Source organism: Medicago truncatula, chromosome 7 (genome assembly GCF_003473485.1).
Source record: "Medicago truncatula cultivar Jemalong A17 chromosome 7, MtrunA17r5.0-ANR, whole genome shotgun sequence".
Taxonomy (NCBI): domain Eukaryota; kingdom Viridiplantae; phylum Streptophyta; class Magnoliopsida; order Fabales; family Fabaceae; genus Medicago; species Medicago truncatula.
Window position 1 is genome coordinate 20945041 of NC_053048.1, and position 17249 is coordinate 20962289.

Consider the following 17249-nt stretch of genomic DNA (forward strand, 5'->3'; position numbering starts at 1 on the left):
CTTAACTCCCCACTTATTTCAATTTTAACTCCCCAATTAATTCTATTAATTATTAATTAACCCCACAACTCCAATAATTACTAATTCCCACTTATTCTATTAAATAGTAAAATAACTCATTTAATAAAATACCCACACCACAAAATCAACATAAATCATTTAAAAATCATATAAAGGACTTTAAATCAACTAAAAATTATTAAATAAAATTGGGGCGTTACATTGAGGGGAAGAGATTTTTATTATATAGTTCAAGAAAGAGTCGTCTCATTTCCTTACATTAGCCATGGAAGATAAATCAAAGTCAATATCTGTGAAACATGAGCTTGTGATATAACTACACCTAATATCGAGAGAAGATAGGAAAAAGACAGAGGAGTACGCGAAACTGCCATTCTATGCTCAACCTTCTGACCACGAACAACTAAGATTGATAAATATTTTATAAATTAAAACACAAATAACGATTCAAAAGACAATGGTGCTACATATTCTCATCACATAATTATAATTATTAAAATAAGAAGTCGAAAATCCTTTTTAATCAAATTCCAATCAGAATACCATGTGATCGAAACACAGAAATTATTTACGGATTCAACATGTAATCACAGCAACTCAGAACAAAAATAAAAAATATATATAATTGCAGCAACAAATTAATTAGAGCATGAATTTAAAAGATCATGGAAAAACAATGGAAACAAAAGCCTTCACTACCCATATGATCATACAATCCTTATGGTGAATAGAGACTCCCCCCTTACCTCTAGTTTTCCGAATTGATGAATTCCTACGGTTGAATTACTCCTTAAACTCTTCTCTCTTTGCCTCCTTTGCCTTTTTCTTCTAAACCCTTGTTTCCTTTGCTTTGCTATCGTTTTCTCGTTTGTTGTAACCCTAGTTCTCTAATACTCTCCTCTATTTATAACTACCATTTGAGTTTGTTTCTCACCTAAAATTTTTAACAGGCTTACTCTCTGCACACCCTTAGATTAGTTAGTAATTCTATTGTAACTATTCAGCTCTACTATTTTTCACCTCCTTCTGTTTACTTAATTAAGACACTACTTAGCTTACCTACTTAAATCTCTATTTTACTAATACGCATTTATGCTCTCCTATTTGCTAAAAATGTCACTTTCTCCTTAATTTCTCATAATCTCCTATTTTTCCACAACTAACTAACCCATCTATTTGCTCAAAGGCCACAATCCAACAATTTTTACTAAAAACACCCAATAGACAATTTCTCTAATGATACTAATATTACTAATATTATATAAAAATAATACTAATTAATTAATATTAAAAATCGGGGCGTTACATTTGTCGACTCGGAACGAATGCTTGAAGCTTCAAATACCTTTATTTGGTCTTGTGAAAATGCTTTCCCCGCTTCGTACCTTGTGATTATGGTAGCATGGTCTTTCCTCAACTCCCTATAGGAAGGAAAAAAAAAGTTATGCCTAAAATCCCGACTTTCCTCGTTCAAGTTCAACCCCGGTAGCAGTAGAAAATGTCGGAGTGGTAGCTGTTGGTGCTCAAGTCGACGGTTCACTCCCTTTGTGGTTAGTTGCGAATACAAATGGGATTTCTTGTAGGTGATGGTCGCAACCGCTTGATCACCTATTCCTGCAATTGTAAGTGTCTTCTTTATTTAAAACAAGGGTTGAACCCGTAATGTACCAACGAGGGAAAGAAAGCTTCATTAAAAGTATGTACTTCCGGTATGGTTTGGGAAGATTTAGTCTTTCAATTCATTACAAAATATCCTAAAGGGCAGGAATTCGCTTCAAAGAGGATTTTGCTCGTTATGAAGCACAATAATTGGTCAATATATAGAGGATCGAGATCTGGCTTTGGGGTTTCCACGGGCTGGTCTGGTCCATTAAAGACATGTGTTGCTCCCGGCCCTAAGGCTAGCAACCAGTGATCCATTCGGTTAACCACATCTTATTTTTCCTCGTACTTCTGACACGTCATTTCTCATGAGTTTTTCGAGTTTGGCCTTTCCTCTGCCCAGAAAGTAGCAGGCCTCACGGTGGCTGCTAAACAACGAGTGGCTAGTTTGTTCAGTAACTTCGAGTAACTACTTCTCCGATTTCCGCATAGAAGTCCGTCATCCTTGAAGTTTAGAACATATACAACCTATTCTTCCTATCAAACAACGGATTCTATGATCCGCCTTTCGCCGGGTATTGACTCTATCGCTATTATATTAAGGAGCACGTCTTGTCGGGCAGTTAATTAGAGCTTGCCTGCTTATTGAATAAGGCTCTTTATGACGATGCATATTCCTTTTTTTTTGGTCTCTGAATTTAGCTCTAAGATACTAAGATAAGAGAGAAAGGAAAGTGCCTATAGTTTATCGTCGGCCTTAGGCTATTAAGGAAGAGATGCGCCAAGTCTTTCTCTTTGAATGGTGGGATGCTAACTCTATTCGCCCTTGCCTTTACGGGATAAACTACTAGTTATATAAATAAAAAGCACCAAAGGTAAGCAGTTCCCAGTCGAAAGAGAAAAGCTATTCTTCTTAGCAGTTAAACAAGTGAATGGAATTATTTTTCCCCGAGGGTGACTGAACTACCTGGATCCTCATCTCTTTCACTCGTTCTGGCAGCTAGTTTAATGGCACCGGCATCTCATCTAGTCTAGATCGATTCCCTAAGAGCTTCTTCTCTAGCAGGCGATTTGGCCTGGCCCATTTTATCTTTCCTGGTAATAAGGCAAGGCCTTTCCCTATCACGCTTTATTGACTAGCTTCCCTTTCTTCGGCATTCATTCGTCTCAAAAGAAAGAGCTAGCGAACCTTACCAATTCCATTCCAATTATCTAAGACAGAGCAGGATAGCTGCCATCAAGCAGCCCCTTTAGAGCGAGGGCCTTCCGAGACCCATGCTATCAAGAAGAAGAGCCTTGAGCTAAATCATTGACCTTGCGCCTGCTTTGATTAGGACATTGCCGCATCTCATCTCAAAGAGGATCTATGTAACACCCTGTTATCCCAAAGCAATTAAATAATAAATAAACACTTCAGAGTATATCCCAAAACGGGCATGTCACGCTACTTTACAAAATTTCTTAAATAGAATATAAAACTATTTAATAAAACAACAACTTAATAGTTTCACCAAAACCTTGCAGCGGAATATTTTCAACATTAAATAACAACAACATCTAACATATTAATTCTCCAATAAATAATCTTGGCATAAAAGTCTCATCAAAATAAATCCACAATCAAATACAAGGGCTACATCAGCATGTTCCAAAATTGATACATAGGAATGAAAATAAGCAAATAAATCTCATCCCGTACGTATCAGAGCCCTAGACACTTGAGCCACCACCCACTACTCAGGATCACCTGCAAGTTACCCACAGGAAGGGCAACATTTTCAAGCAGAAGGGGTGAGATTCACAAACAGTAATAATAATATATAATAACATCAATTGAATCTAACACCCTAAAATATCAATGATTATCCAATATACATATATATCTCATAATCAACAACATCATCAATAATAAGGCAATTCGGCCAATGACAACGACGACTCATGCAATGATATGACGACACCTCTAAGACTCCTCAACAAATGCGACTATGCATGTGGTACCAATTTACAGGGCAGAAGCCCTCACCGGATATTGAATGGTTAAAGCATTCATCAGGGCATAAGCCCTCACTACTTTGAATAACAAGGTGTTCCAGGACATGAGTCCTCCCGCTTTGAACGACAAGGCGTTCCAGGGCATGAGCCCTCCCGCTTTATATGCTTATGCAACTGACTCCACTTGTGTATATCTACATACAATTCAACAACAGCAACGACCACAACAAATGTGCATAATTAATTATGACATACTCCAAATCTTAGTCAACTATGACACAACGACTCTTAACATCAAGTTTCATCAACATAGTATTTATTCACAAGGTTTCATACTCAATCATAGCCAAAATTCACAAGATTCAACCAAATCGATTACCAAAGAGTTTCAGTAGGATTCGGTGCATATATAAAGGTTATACAAGTTGAAAGAAACATTTTAAAATGCTCAAAAGGATTCCCTAGTGCACAAAGCAAAATTCAAAAAGTGGCTGACTAAGACCTTCTTCGCTTAAGCGACGGCTGGCTCGCTTAAGTGACCAGCTCATAGAGAGTTGAGGTTTCGCTCGCTAACGGTTCGCATACGGTTCGCTTAAGCGAACTTCTGGCAGAGAGGAATTAATTTTTCACTTACGGGTTCGCTCTTGGTTTGCTTAAGCGAACCGGCTTCAGAAAATCTGGGTTGCTTCCTTGAATGCTCGCTTAAGCGACGGGTCGTTCGCTTAAGCGACCATTCATCTGGGCAGTGCAAAAACTTACGGGTTTCAACCCCTTTCTCATTCAAAAACCCAATTTTAATCCCCCTGATCACCCAAAACGTTTTCCAACAGATGTTTACAGGTTCAGTACACAACTAGGCATCTTAAGGAACATAAAACAGGCATCAACAACAACAATTCAGCTCATTCTAACAATCTTGCAAAATCTCTCAAACTTTCTCCAACAAATCCTAATCTCCCTCAAATTCTGATTACAGCAATATTCTAGATTCTGAAATCAATCTGAACATGAATTCTAAGCACATTAAACATGATTCCTACACTTTTCCTTTCAAAATCGGTATAGAACCCTAATTCTCGATTTTTATTTTCAAGAACAATTCAAATCAAATCAATTTTCATAAATCATATATTATAATCATTGAAGGTTAGCCTCACCCTTACCTTAATTTAGACGAAAAGTGCACAACGATCGGATTCGCTTGGCTCTACTTGCTCTTCACTCCCTTTTCTCCCAAAAGCTTTGTTTCACACGTAAAAACGTTTCTAACCTTTCTTTTCCTAACTCCCCTTTACATAACTCCTCTTTATTTCATTTAACCCCCCCTTAATTTTATTAATTCCTAATTAACTCCTCAAACTCCAAAATAATATTAATTCACACATTATTCTAATTAATATTAAAATAAACCATATAATAAAATATAACACACCACATAATCAACAAATTATTATTTAAAATCATATATAAGACTCTAAATAAATCAAAATAAATAAAATAACGACTAGGGCGTTACAATCTAACTCTTTCCGACTTAGCCGAACTTCACACCTGGAGTGACTGAAGGATATTATGATTCAAGCTCTGAACCAAAGCTAATTATTTTCTCTTCTCTATTATTGTACCCTCATCGACCTTATGTGTAATAGTGACTATTGTGATTAATTTCATTGTATGTGTGCTTGCTATGATGTGATGATTTTCTTTGTATTTGGATTGATGTCTTTGCCGTCACACTTTGTTTAAATTGTTAGTAATATTGTCTATATTTATTCCAATTCAAGAGTATATATATTAGTTTCAAATTATCATTATTTTATTCAGAATGTAACAAATATGCCTAAATATATGTTAGTGTTACCTTTGCCTATATATTAACCTATTAACCTATATGCTACATACGACAGCAAGCTTCTTGTTTCCGCTACCAGCCACACACAAAACCACTACCCAATAACCTAATATGTGCAACCTAGATGTGCGTGTACCAAATTCCATCAATATAAACATCCAGAAAATAATCGAATACAAATCTTCCCTTAGAATTAATAGTTTAACCTTTGGATTTCAACAGAAGGAACCCATGGACGTCACTAGCACTAGTGTTATAAGAAACATGAATTGATTTCGACATAACACAACTAGAAAACACGGATTTAGCGGCGGCCGTTTTCCGTCGCAAAAGCGTTAAAATTCCGTAGCAAACGACTTTCTGACGGGTTTTGCGACGCTTCAAAAATCCGTCGTAATAATGGGGGTCGGAGAAATTGACCGACGGAATATCAACTCCGTCACTAATTGTGGCGGCGCAGACACGGTCGCAAACACCAAATTCCGTCGTAAATCTCCCACAGAATGGATATATGTAAGCCAGTTTTCCGTCACAAAATAACGACGTTAAAAGTTTCCGTCACAAATCACTGAGGGAAAAAACCGTTGCAAATAATTGAGAGAAGAATCCCCTCGCAAAATATCTGGGAATTTGAATAGCGTCGCTATGATATCCGACGCTACATTGCAAGACAATTTTTGTGACTTTCATATTTTCCGTCACAAATAAGTTTTTTTTTCCCTTAAAATTAGTTTAAAAAATTTCTCAATTATTTCTCAAAACACTTTTGGAATATAAAACAAGGTGATGAAAAATCACAAGATAAAATACATTAATATGATAAAATACGATAAAAATCACATTAATATTTGATGAAAAACCTTTTTGATTGCGTTCACAAGAATCACACTACTTATCTTTTGCATCAAAATATATTGAAATAATTACTAAATAGTATTAGAACATTTCCTTTAAACTAAAAGTTATAATCAAATTTTCAAAATAATATGATAAATAATCAAGTAGGTGGACACAGATGTTAATCCTAACTCGAACGATGAGGTTGATAAAGAGGTAGATGCGAATGGCTTTGTGTAAAAGACTCCATTAATTTATGGAACTGCTCTCGGAGCAATCGTGAATCCTCTTGTGACTGTTGTGCTTGCTCTCGAGCTAAATGTGACTCCTCCTGTGATGCACAAATCAATTCCTCGTTAGTCTTCAACCGTTCCTTGAGTTCCATGTTTTCAGCTGACATTTTAGATATTGCAGTCCTCATATGATCATATTCAGATGGTGAGATGCCATCAGATGACCTGGATGAAGAAGGCTTGTATTTTCCTGCCTCTGTCCCCAAACCATAAATACGTCCTTTCTTGTCAACTCCTCCAACTACGTCCAAGAAGATGAAATTGTCTAACTGATGGTCATTAGACACATCATCCCCCTCTGTTTGTTGTGAGTTCCTTTCAAAAATCTGTCTTTCATATTCATCCTACAAAATTAGAGTTTGTCTTAATTCTTACATACAAAAATATGAAATTAAATCAATTACTACAATTAAATTCATATATAAACCAACCAATAACAAGTTAAACAAATTAAAACTAGTTTTTAACTAATAAATTAACCAAGTTATCATGACTTCTTTCCAAGTGAAGAAACATTAGATTATCATGTTTAGATGTCAGAACCCGATGAACAATAATAAGCATGCATAACATTAAAAATTATGGCACAAAAGCATGTAATATACAACAATATACATGATTAAATAACTAAAAACAATTATAGCACATGATGGCAGAGTTATAGTGTAGCAGCATGCATCAATACACATGAGGACAATTATAAATACTCTTTTTAAAGTTTTTCCAATTACCTTGACTTGCCACCAGCATACCAAGTCCACAAAAGGATATAACTAATTCTAGAAAATTTTCAATTGTTTTATGTTCATTTGACAAAGGGCTGGAAATGATAATATCATTGAATTGTAACTTACCGCAACCATTTGAGATTTGGAGGATACCCACTTTGATGGATCACCTTTCATTTTGTGTGTCTTTAGATACACTTCCCAACAACTTGGAGTCATGTTTGAGTCAGTTTTCTATAGTACAAAATAAATAGATTAGTATTATTATTAATTTAAATCACTATGCTTTACTGCAAATATAATTTGTTTACTTACTAATCTTTTAGAATGTTCAATTGTTGGAATTGACCCACAAGTGTGCAATGGACCATTAGAGGATCTTCTATTTCGCTTATTAACTGCTGCTTTGTCCTTCCATTTACTATCTTCCCAATTTTGTTCCAATTTTTCACGCAATAGAGCAGGGATCCATTCGCCTTTGTCCATTCCTCTTCGTACCCGATACATTGTATTTTGGTACCCATCAGATGCCTTATGATGATAAGTCTTCTTTATGTCTTGATCATGCTCAGGAAGCCACTTATATATCCTCTGCAATACAAGCAATGTAATTAATATAGGATAAATCGGACATCACACTAGGAGCTTTGCTCTGGAACTTGTAACTCTTTTGTGAGTTATAAATATTCACCACCATTCTCTTGTTTCTATTGATTTATTCTGTTTTATTAGCTCTGCTCTATCAGATATGTTCATTAAAATTCGCTCTTTTCACTTTTGAAATTGTTTTTTTCTCCAACTGTCGTTGACCCAGCAACAGTTAACCACCGCCGGACACTATTAAAGTCAGTTGAACAATTAGAAAAGTACCGACAATTAGAAAAGAAGTACCGACGATAGTTGAACAATTAGGGTTGTATATATGTTAATTGGTCTAACATTTCATTTTATAATTTTGATAAGAGACTAGTAACAGATTCCAATCCATACCCTCCAAAGTTGGGAGGGAGCCAAAAATGATGGTAGGCAGTGCGGTGGAATAGAATATATACCAGCAATTCCAATTAAAAAATGGACTAAGATAACTTCAACCGACAATTCCAAATAACAAATGGACTGAGCGACAAATCTAACAACGAGGACGATAAACATAAGTTGGAGGAAGAGAAGGACAGTACCTGAAACTCGTTATACCACAAGTCTGCAAGAGCCGTGTCATTTTTCATTAACTCTCCATAAGTTGCCCAAGTCCCTTGAAACAAACGTTTCATAATCTTTGTAATGTCACGTGGGGGCTTAACAGCAAGCTCAAACCTATAAAAATAAAATTAAACAAGTAGTAAAATACAAGGATACAAGTTATTATAGAATTAAACGGAAAATCTTATAAAAATCTTACGTTAACTGTGGTCCCGGACGGATCCATATACGCCTATCAGTAGGATCTGTACTCCCAGCTATCAGATACGAATCATCACATGATGATGATGATGCATGTGGATCACCACTAGATACAACATCATATGGTCTATGTGTATTAGAAAGATGTGGTGGACTAGGAGTAGAGTGGGGAGATTGGATATTTGTAGGTATTTGAGAGGTGGAAGCATGAATTGTAGACATTTGTGGACTTGGAGTAGAGAGGAAAGGTGGGAAATTTGTAAATGTTTGAGATATGGGATGATGTTTCGGTTGCCTTGTAGGTTGTGGAAGTTGGATATTTGAAGGTGTGTTAGATGTAAGATGATGTGTAGGTTTCCTTGTAGAGTGGGGTTGTTGGGTATTTGTAGGTATTTGAGAAGTGGGAGCATGGACAGTAGACATTTGTGGACTTGAAGTAGAGAGGAAAGGTGGGAAGTTTGTATGTGTTTGAGATATGGGATGATGTGTAGGTTGCTTTGTAAATACGGATTGTTGGATATTTGAAGGTGTTTTAGATGTAAGATGATGTGTAGGTTTCATTGTAGAGTGGGGTTGTTGGGTATTTGTAGGTATTTGAGAAGTGGGAGCATGGACAGTAGACATTTGTGGACTTGAAGTAGAGAGGAAAGGTAGGAAGTTAGTATGTGTTTGAGATATGGGATAATGTGTAGGTTGCTTTGTAGATAGGGATTGTTGGGTGTCTGCAGGCCTAGGTGCTTGTAATCTAGAAGAATGTGACAGAGTAGTTTTATGCTTACCTCCCTTATTTCCCTTAACTTTGTTGATGCTTATACCAGCACCTCTTCCACTGCCCCTTGTAATATCATTGTCTTCCATCTATCTATATACATATAAAACTAGGTAATTAACTACTGTACATAAAAAAAAAAGTTAAAAGGCGCACAAAATTAGACATGGGCATAAACAAGTTAAAAGGCACACAAAATTAAAACATAAGCACAATTAGCATTTTCCATTAATATGCATAAGAATCACACATAAGGATTTGTTGAAAAAATTTAACATAACAAAAAGAAAATCAAAATTATCTATCCAAAATCTGTTCTCCCTAATTTACAAAAAAAAAAAAAAATTAACCATGAAGCAAACAACACAAAAAGGGGATTCAACTGTAAAAGACAGACCAAAAAATCTTCACTAACTAAAACATATAAATCTATAAAACAACCCAAATCAAAACCTTAACATATAGGCATTCAAATTGTGCATACCCAATTCAGTTAGCATAGTTTACAACATAAAAACAAGAGAAGGAGAAAAAAGAGTTTGGAACCTGTTTGCAGCAGCCAAGTGAGATGAGCTAAGTGAGCAACGGCCCGAGCAAAGTGAAGGATTTAGGAACCTGTTTGCAGCAGCAAAGTAAGATTAGCAATAATCTGATCGAAGTGACCTGATGATTGAAGGTTTTGGGAATTAGATTGATGAAGTGAAGATTTAGGGCAAATGAATTTGGAAATTAGAGAGGGGAAATTAGATTAGGAACCGATTGGGGGACCTGTTTGGGAGTTAGATAGATGAAGGATGAATGGATTTTGGTATGAGCGATTGCTGGTTGATGGGTGAATGAGGAAAAACTTTAGAGTTTTGTTATGTATCTGTTTGTTATAATAAGAATGAACGATGCGAGGGAGAAAGTGGTGTTTTGTTATTTATATAATAATGAAACCATTGTATCTGAAAAAATCCAAGTTTTTTTTTTCTTTATAAAAAACTTTTTTTATTGAGGGATTTTATAACAAACTTTTGTTACATATAATAGTGAGAGTAGAAATTATATAAATAAGACTGTAATGTTGTTAAAAATTTAAGTGCAAATTAGAATAACAAATCTGATGGCAAAAATAAAAGACTCTGAATATTCAAAAAGAAGAAAGAGTGGAAGATTCGTTGGAAAAAAGTGAAGGAGAAGGAGAAATAGTTGAAGATTCATTTGACAAGATACAAGAAAAAATTTGCAACGAAGAAGAAGTTTCATCAAGAGTTCTAATGGATCATGATTTAACCGAAGAAGAGTATCAATTTGAGTTGAAAAATTTTCAAGATATGGTTGAAGCTGTGTTTAAAAAGATACAAGAAAAAAATGGCAACGAAGAAGAAAAAAATTACCAAGAGTGCTAAAGGATTTTGATTTAAACAATGAAGCAGATTGTGAATTTGATTTGAACAAATTTCCAGAAGAAGGAGAAGAATCTTCCCAACACGAGTTTCAACATGTGATTAGGAAGATGTTAAGAAAACTTCTTCCTAAATTTTATTGAAACCCATTTTATTTTGATTTTAGATTTGAAATAAAGAGTAACTTTGAATCAAAGTTTCAACTTTGAAACCCATTTTATTGAATCAAAGTTTCCACCTCTTTGATTTAGGTTTGGTTTATTGTGTAAAGGAGCCTCTTTCGCTAATTTCTTGTCTATGTAGCTTTCTAAGAAGCTACTGAAAAAATGCTTATGATTTTAAGCATTTGTTAGGTTTTTCTTTTAGATGCTCTTTCTTTTCTTTTTTTTGTAAATATTTATCAAACTGGTACAAAAGTGATTATTTTGTTTTAAAAAAGTAATCTTTTTTTATAAGAAACTGATATAAAAGTGATTATTTTGCTTTAAAAAGAGATTTTTCTTCTTCGAAAATGGATACCAAACGAGGAGTTCAGTGAATAGGTAACAAGTTAAATTTACAGATTTCACTAAAATAAATAAACAAAGTACTAATCACTATTGATCTCAGAAACTTACCCAGTGCCACGATTCAGCAAGGCAGGACCTCCACCTCGACCGCCTCTAGGCCTGGAACATCCCAAACAAAAAAGTAAATAAGTGATTGAAGATTTCAACAGAATTTGAACCATTGGAGGAAAAAAAATATCTGACACTTGCTGCCTATTTTGATCTAGTAGTTTAGATATGAACATCAATTTTCACCATTCACAAATAAATATGTACTCCATCTAGGGTGAAACTAAGTGTCCAAATAGACATTCCCTCAAACATGTTATGTTCTTACCTTAGTTTTGGGATACCACATGAATATGAATAGGGCAAGCTTCAATTCTCCATACATGGGCAACCTTCATATAAGTTCCGGCATTAATTTTTTGTACAAATCTTATTGATCAAAATTGAACAATATACAAATAACTAAAAACTCAAGGACTCACCACCCAATAACTACATTAGAAAACTTTTCTAGTACTGTGAGAAAAGCTACAATGATCCTGCAAATTAAGGATGAACAAACACATAAATCAAACAATGATTATTAACTCCATTCCAGCAACTAATACCTTATTAGGTGACAATAACTCTAATCCATCTCCAAAATAAAGTGGCCCTCCAATAACCTTCATTATATAGGTTTGTGTCTCATCTTAGCTCAAAGATATAGGTTTGAGATGGTCTGCTACATCTCCACGTGGTAACAAAATCCATCTAAAATTCAAACATAAAGGGAATGACACAAAGTAGTATGTCTGTATATATGGCAGGTTTGCGGATCTTATTTGGCCTAACTACCTCTCAAGTCTCAACTCAGCTACTAACTGCCCATTTACCAAATAACTAACCTCTTAAATAACTACTTAACTAACAATAACAGACCTATCAAGCAGCCATTATGTGACATATTTTGCACCCCCTACATCACTTGTTACTTATAAAACCAGTCCAGCCATTTGGCCTCTTTAAAACTTGGTAAAACCAAGGTATTGATTTTGGCTACTAAAAGTTGAAAATACAAACCACTTTCAGCACTGCAAATTTCCATACATCGGTAAAAACAACATTGTCAAACAATGTACCAGAAACCATTTGAGACAATAATTTTGACATACCGTAGGAATCGGAACTGATTTCGAGGATTCAGCAAATGTATCAACCTTCTCAAGGTTCAGTGACTGAGTTGGAGCATCGCAGACAATATTCTATAACAACACAATGGAAAACAAAAGATAAGCCGTAAAAAATCAAATAGCCATATCTGTTATAAATAAAATAGCTTCATAGAAAATATCCTATAACAATGCAATCGAAAACCAAACATAAACAACAAAAAATCAAATAGCCAAATCAATTATAAATAGAATAGAACGAAATCATAAAAAATGTTCCATCTATCTATCTGCCACCAATGATCCTCATTATGCATTATTTTCTTCTCCAAAAACACCACAAAAAGGGAATTTCTACAACAGTGAATAACTGAAACTTAGAAACCTTTCCAAACATAACATGTAGCGAATTACACGATTTTAATACCAAGATAAAGTCACTTAAATGAGGTTAATGCCACTCGAATGAAAAATCTTCAGTAAAGAACGTTATATTCGTTTCTGCATTACTACCATTCCTCCTGCAACTTCATTATGGGACTAATTCTGGCATACCAAGAAACCATATAAAAATGCTAGCACAAATGCTATCTCTATCTATATATGCCCCCTTCAAAAGTATCCAAATCATGCAGCAAAAACAAAATGCACAGATGGACTGAAAAGTAAAAGTTACTAAAAATCAAACATTTTTATCATCGCACATAAATTGAAATTTAATTTGTGTATATTCACATATACACCCAAGAAAAGATACAAAACAAAACATTGAATCATGAAACTCGATGATAAAAACTAAAAAATTACTTCAGAAGTGTCGATTAAAAATACAAAACTCATAAAAACTATTGTCCTGCAGTCCTTGAGGTTGTCACCACTATCTTGGAATATGCCTGTTAGCTCTAAAAATTTGATACACATACCTGAGCTATTTCTTCAGAAGTGTCGATCATTCATGCTCTGCTTTTCAAGTTTGTCACAATAGCATCAACATCCATATTTATACCTCGTCTCAGATCCATTGCATTCATTCCAGCTGCTACTGATTTGCATCCTTCCGTAAATATTACTCGGATAAGAACTGTAGCATAAGTGGTTCCTGCCAAAATTTATACCACTCATTAGTCGGGAGACAAAATGTACAATATCAGCATGTCAAATGTGGTCGTATTTACATTTAATTTCTAACATATATACCGCGTCCTAGGAATAAAACAAATTTCTAAAAAAGCATAAGATACTCCCTCCCTGCACATTTTTTTTGGATTTACAATCCGAAAGTAAGACGCACGAGAAAGTTGGATGTGATGAAAAATTCACAAATTCATTATCATAAAAATCTCTCTAAAATAAAAGAAATTGAAAGAAAATGAAAAAAGGATCACGTGTCTCTAATCTGTTGCATGACAAAGGGAACTACAAAACCATTGGTATTCATGTTATTGTGAAGAAGTGTTTCATAAGGCACAAAATTCATCTCTTGCAAATATTCATAGCTATCATCATCATCATCATCATCATTAACCCTGTTAATTCCAGAAGTTCCTTCACCATCTTTTCCTCTACTATTACTCCCCATCATAAACACAAACCAAGATTTTTTATAGTGATAATCACCACAAGCGAGATAGATATAAGTATATGAATTCAAAATATAAAATTCAACCGATTCACTAACCTCTTTCTTAGCAGCCACAAGTTTCTTCTCTTCTTCCGAGCTTGTATCATCATCTTCATCGTTAGAATCGGAGCTATCTTTCTTACTCTTTTTTCAACAACAACAGGCTTTACATCCTATACAGTGGGGCATAAGTTAGAACATCAAAGCATTATAAATGAATACCTATGTGAGGAACAATGTATAGGTTCTCATAAAATTTAAAGAGTACTACATTTTCATCCTGTAATTTACATTTCCACCCATTTCCTATAATTGAGAGAAACATATTGGTATGAAGGGAAACATATTGCAATTCATTTGGTATTTTCAGAATAATCATCTATGTTGTTTAGAAACTATATACTATGGAATATTAATAGTACATGAATAGTGATATACCTGAAGTCCGGCGTGCCCATCATCGACTGCATTAATAGCTACCTTGAGAACCTGAATTGTAGTTTGGCTATTCCTGAGTATCCCCCTACACCATTTTATTGTTTCTTTCTCTAAATTTCCTAGCTACATCAAATCAAAACATTATATTGACCATAAGTATGAGCTTGATTTATAAACATTGTAATTCTGCTAATATTTTTTCCTTTGCCACGTTTCCACAAACACCTTGCGGGTACTAAAGTTCAAATATGACATAACTCTTTTTAATTCTTTACACCCTTCATTTAAGAGAGAAAAAAACAGTTACACACTAAATGATACAACCCAAATATCAGAACATGTCCAAACAGCTTAAAAATTCATACCTCAATCATTGATTCTTGCTTCTGTTTACATGTTCTCATTCCAAATAGCAGCAAAAACCACTTCTAATATCCCCTTGAAACCCTTTTTCATCATCCATAATCTTTGTACCAGCCCTAGTCTCAGAACAACTTAGTTTAGCTTAAATTTCAACTTTTAGTTTATGCATCAACTTCCTTGATAAAGCCCTAGCTTTCTCTCAACCTTCCACTTCAACTACTTCCTTTAGAGAATGAATCACCCATAGTCAGTAGTCAGTACCCAAGCTCTTGCAACAACCAAACAACACAACAAATCAGCCAGGCTTCACATGCAATGTTTTTGATGAGCTTAAACAATGAACTTTTCCAATTTTCTTTCTTAAAGAGGGTTCGGCGGAGAGGAATAAAAGGGAGGGGAAGAAATTTAAAGTTGGATTCTAGTTTAGTTTGCCAATTGGAGTGTGAAAATGGGATTGAATGTTGATTTCTACTTGATTTGAGAAGAATTAGATAAATTGAGGTGAAGGATGGAGGAACACGTGAGGGAAGAAGAGAAAACAGAGGGAGAGGGAGGGTTTTCTTAGAAAGAGAAGTGAAGAATGAAATGGGGAAAATTCTTTTAAAATCTATGTGGGAAAGTCAGTATTTACTAATTTACCAAAATACCTTTATAAGGGCAAAATAGTAAAAAAAAAAAAAAAAAAAAAAGACAAGAATTGTCCTATATAGTTTAGTAGATTACCGATGGATAATTTATTACTAGTTTCATAAATTAAATTTTTTTATTATTATTAATTTTTTATTTTACAAGTTAAACAGTGCGTTTCAATAACTCTCTCATTTTTGCATTTTTCACATTTACCATCACAATCTAATTCAGATAAAAAAAGTACAAAGCATGATACTTGTACAATAATAATAAAGTGATATTGAAACATAAATTCATGAGTAAATTCACATTCACATTTTTCACATTCAATCCTTTAGAGCATCCATAATGGTAGTTCCTTAATAGAGACTCCTTAAATGGACCCCACGTTACACGTCACTTATTTATAATATATTAATAAAAGTACTTATTAAAGACTCAATGACTCCAATGATAATACACTAATAAGGACTCAAATGAAAAGTACTTAAATATACCCCACTAACTTTGCATCATTAAACAAAAATAATTTATTAATTAAATTATAAATTACCTCATAATATTTAATTACAATCCTTAAAAAAAATTATAAAATATTTATTTATTCGTATGAACTTAAATTTCTACCACATTTGATAATAATTTGAAAATGGAAAAATTAACATTATAAATTTTACATTGCTTGTTAAAAAATAATAAGAATTAAAGAAAGGTTGGGTGGGTAGAAAATTGTGCAAGTTGTCCAACTATTCCTATTTTTTTTTTTTTATTTTAATTTTTTTTATAATAGTGGTGTAACTGATATAATTTTCTTTTTAAGGGTTTTTTATATACACATTTTTGAAGTTTTTTTTAATATTATTATTTATTTTATTCTTATATTATAAATTAATTAAAATAACTGCCTCCATCTTTTCCATCAACATTCAACACTAACACAAGATTAATTAGAATCAATCATCAGCACTCTTAAAACTAAATCCCGAAATGTGTACGTGGTTGTTGGTTGTTGAAGATGAAGATTTGTTGAAGAAATTTTTATAATGAATACTAATATTGTAATATATAAGTAAAATAAAAATATATTTTTCAAATCATTGTGCCAAGTCAACGTCAAGTTGTTGGGGGACCAAAAATATCCGTTGACTTTCTTAATAGAGGATCAAAATGTTGGTTTTGAAATAAGGGTATTAAAACTTCAAAAATATGTAAATAAGAAGACCAAAAATACATTTAAGCCAAATTTAGATTTGAATAAAAAATAAGTAAAAATGAAGGAAAAAAATGCAAATTAGTGGGGTCATGTGTTTGTTAGTGGAAGAAAAGGAAAGATTTTCAACAAAAAAAAAACCTAAAATAACTTAGTACTAATAAAAAACAATTAAAAGAAATAACAATTGAGTCAGCATGGCCTGATTGTAGCTCCAAGGTCACGGGTTCAACTCTCATCTCACCCGTAAGTTTTAATTAATTCACATTTTTCATCATTTAATAAAAAAAGACGAAATTCTCTTTGAGACGGCATCCAAGGACGTCGCAAACCATTAAGGGAATCTGCGACGGAATATGTAACGGAATATTTATCGATGGAATAAAAACCTCG

The 17249-nt window shown here is 33.9% G+C and overlaps 1 protein-coding gene across 2 annotated transcripts; it reads right to left on the reverse strand.

Moving 5' to 3' along the window:
- Nucleotides 1-6295: 6295 nt before the first annotated feature.
- On the reverse strand, nucleotides 6296-15668 carry LOC112420784 (uncharacterized). Of its 2 annotated transcripts, XM_039828037.1 has the most exons (15): nucleotides 15019-15668; nucleotides 14654-14776; nucleotides 14273-14388; nucleotides 13518-13693; nucleotides 12598-12687; nucleotides 11926-11982; nucleotides 11772-11835; nucleotides 11504-11554; nucleotides 10045-10113; nucleotides 9509-9591; nucleotides 8728-8785; nucleotides 8507-8642; nucleotides 7644-7919; nucleotides 7455-7562; nucleotides 6296-6944 (listed from the first exon to the last, which is right to left on the reverse strand). In XM_039828037.1, exons 10-15 carry the CDS (start codon nucleotides 9585-9587, stop codon nucleotides 6495-6497), a joined length of 1107 nt encoding a protein of 368 aa, XP_039683971.1. In that variant the 5' UTR covers nucleotides 9588-9591; nucleotides 10045-10113; nucleotides 11504-11554; nucleotides 11772-11835; nucleotides 11926-11982; nucleotides 12598-12687; nucleotides 13518-13693; nucleotides 14273-14388; nucleotides 14654-14776; nucleotides 15019-15668; the 3' UTR covers nucleotides 6296-6494. The 2 variants fall into 2 exon arrangements, with proteins under 2 accessions (XP_039683971.1, XP_039683970.1); XM_039828036.1 differs by having other exon boundaries at nucleotides 8728-9591.
- Nucleotides 15669-17249: the final 1581 nt, after the last annotated feature.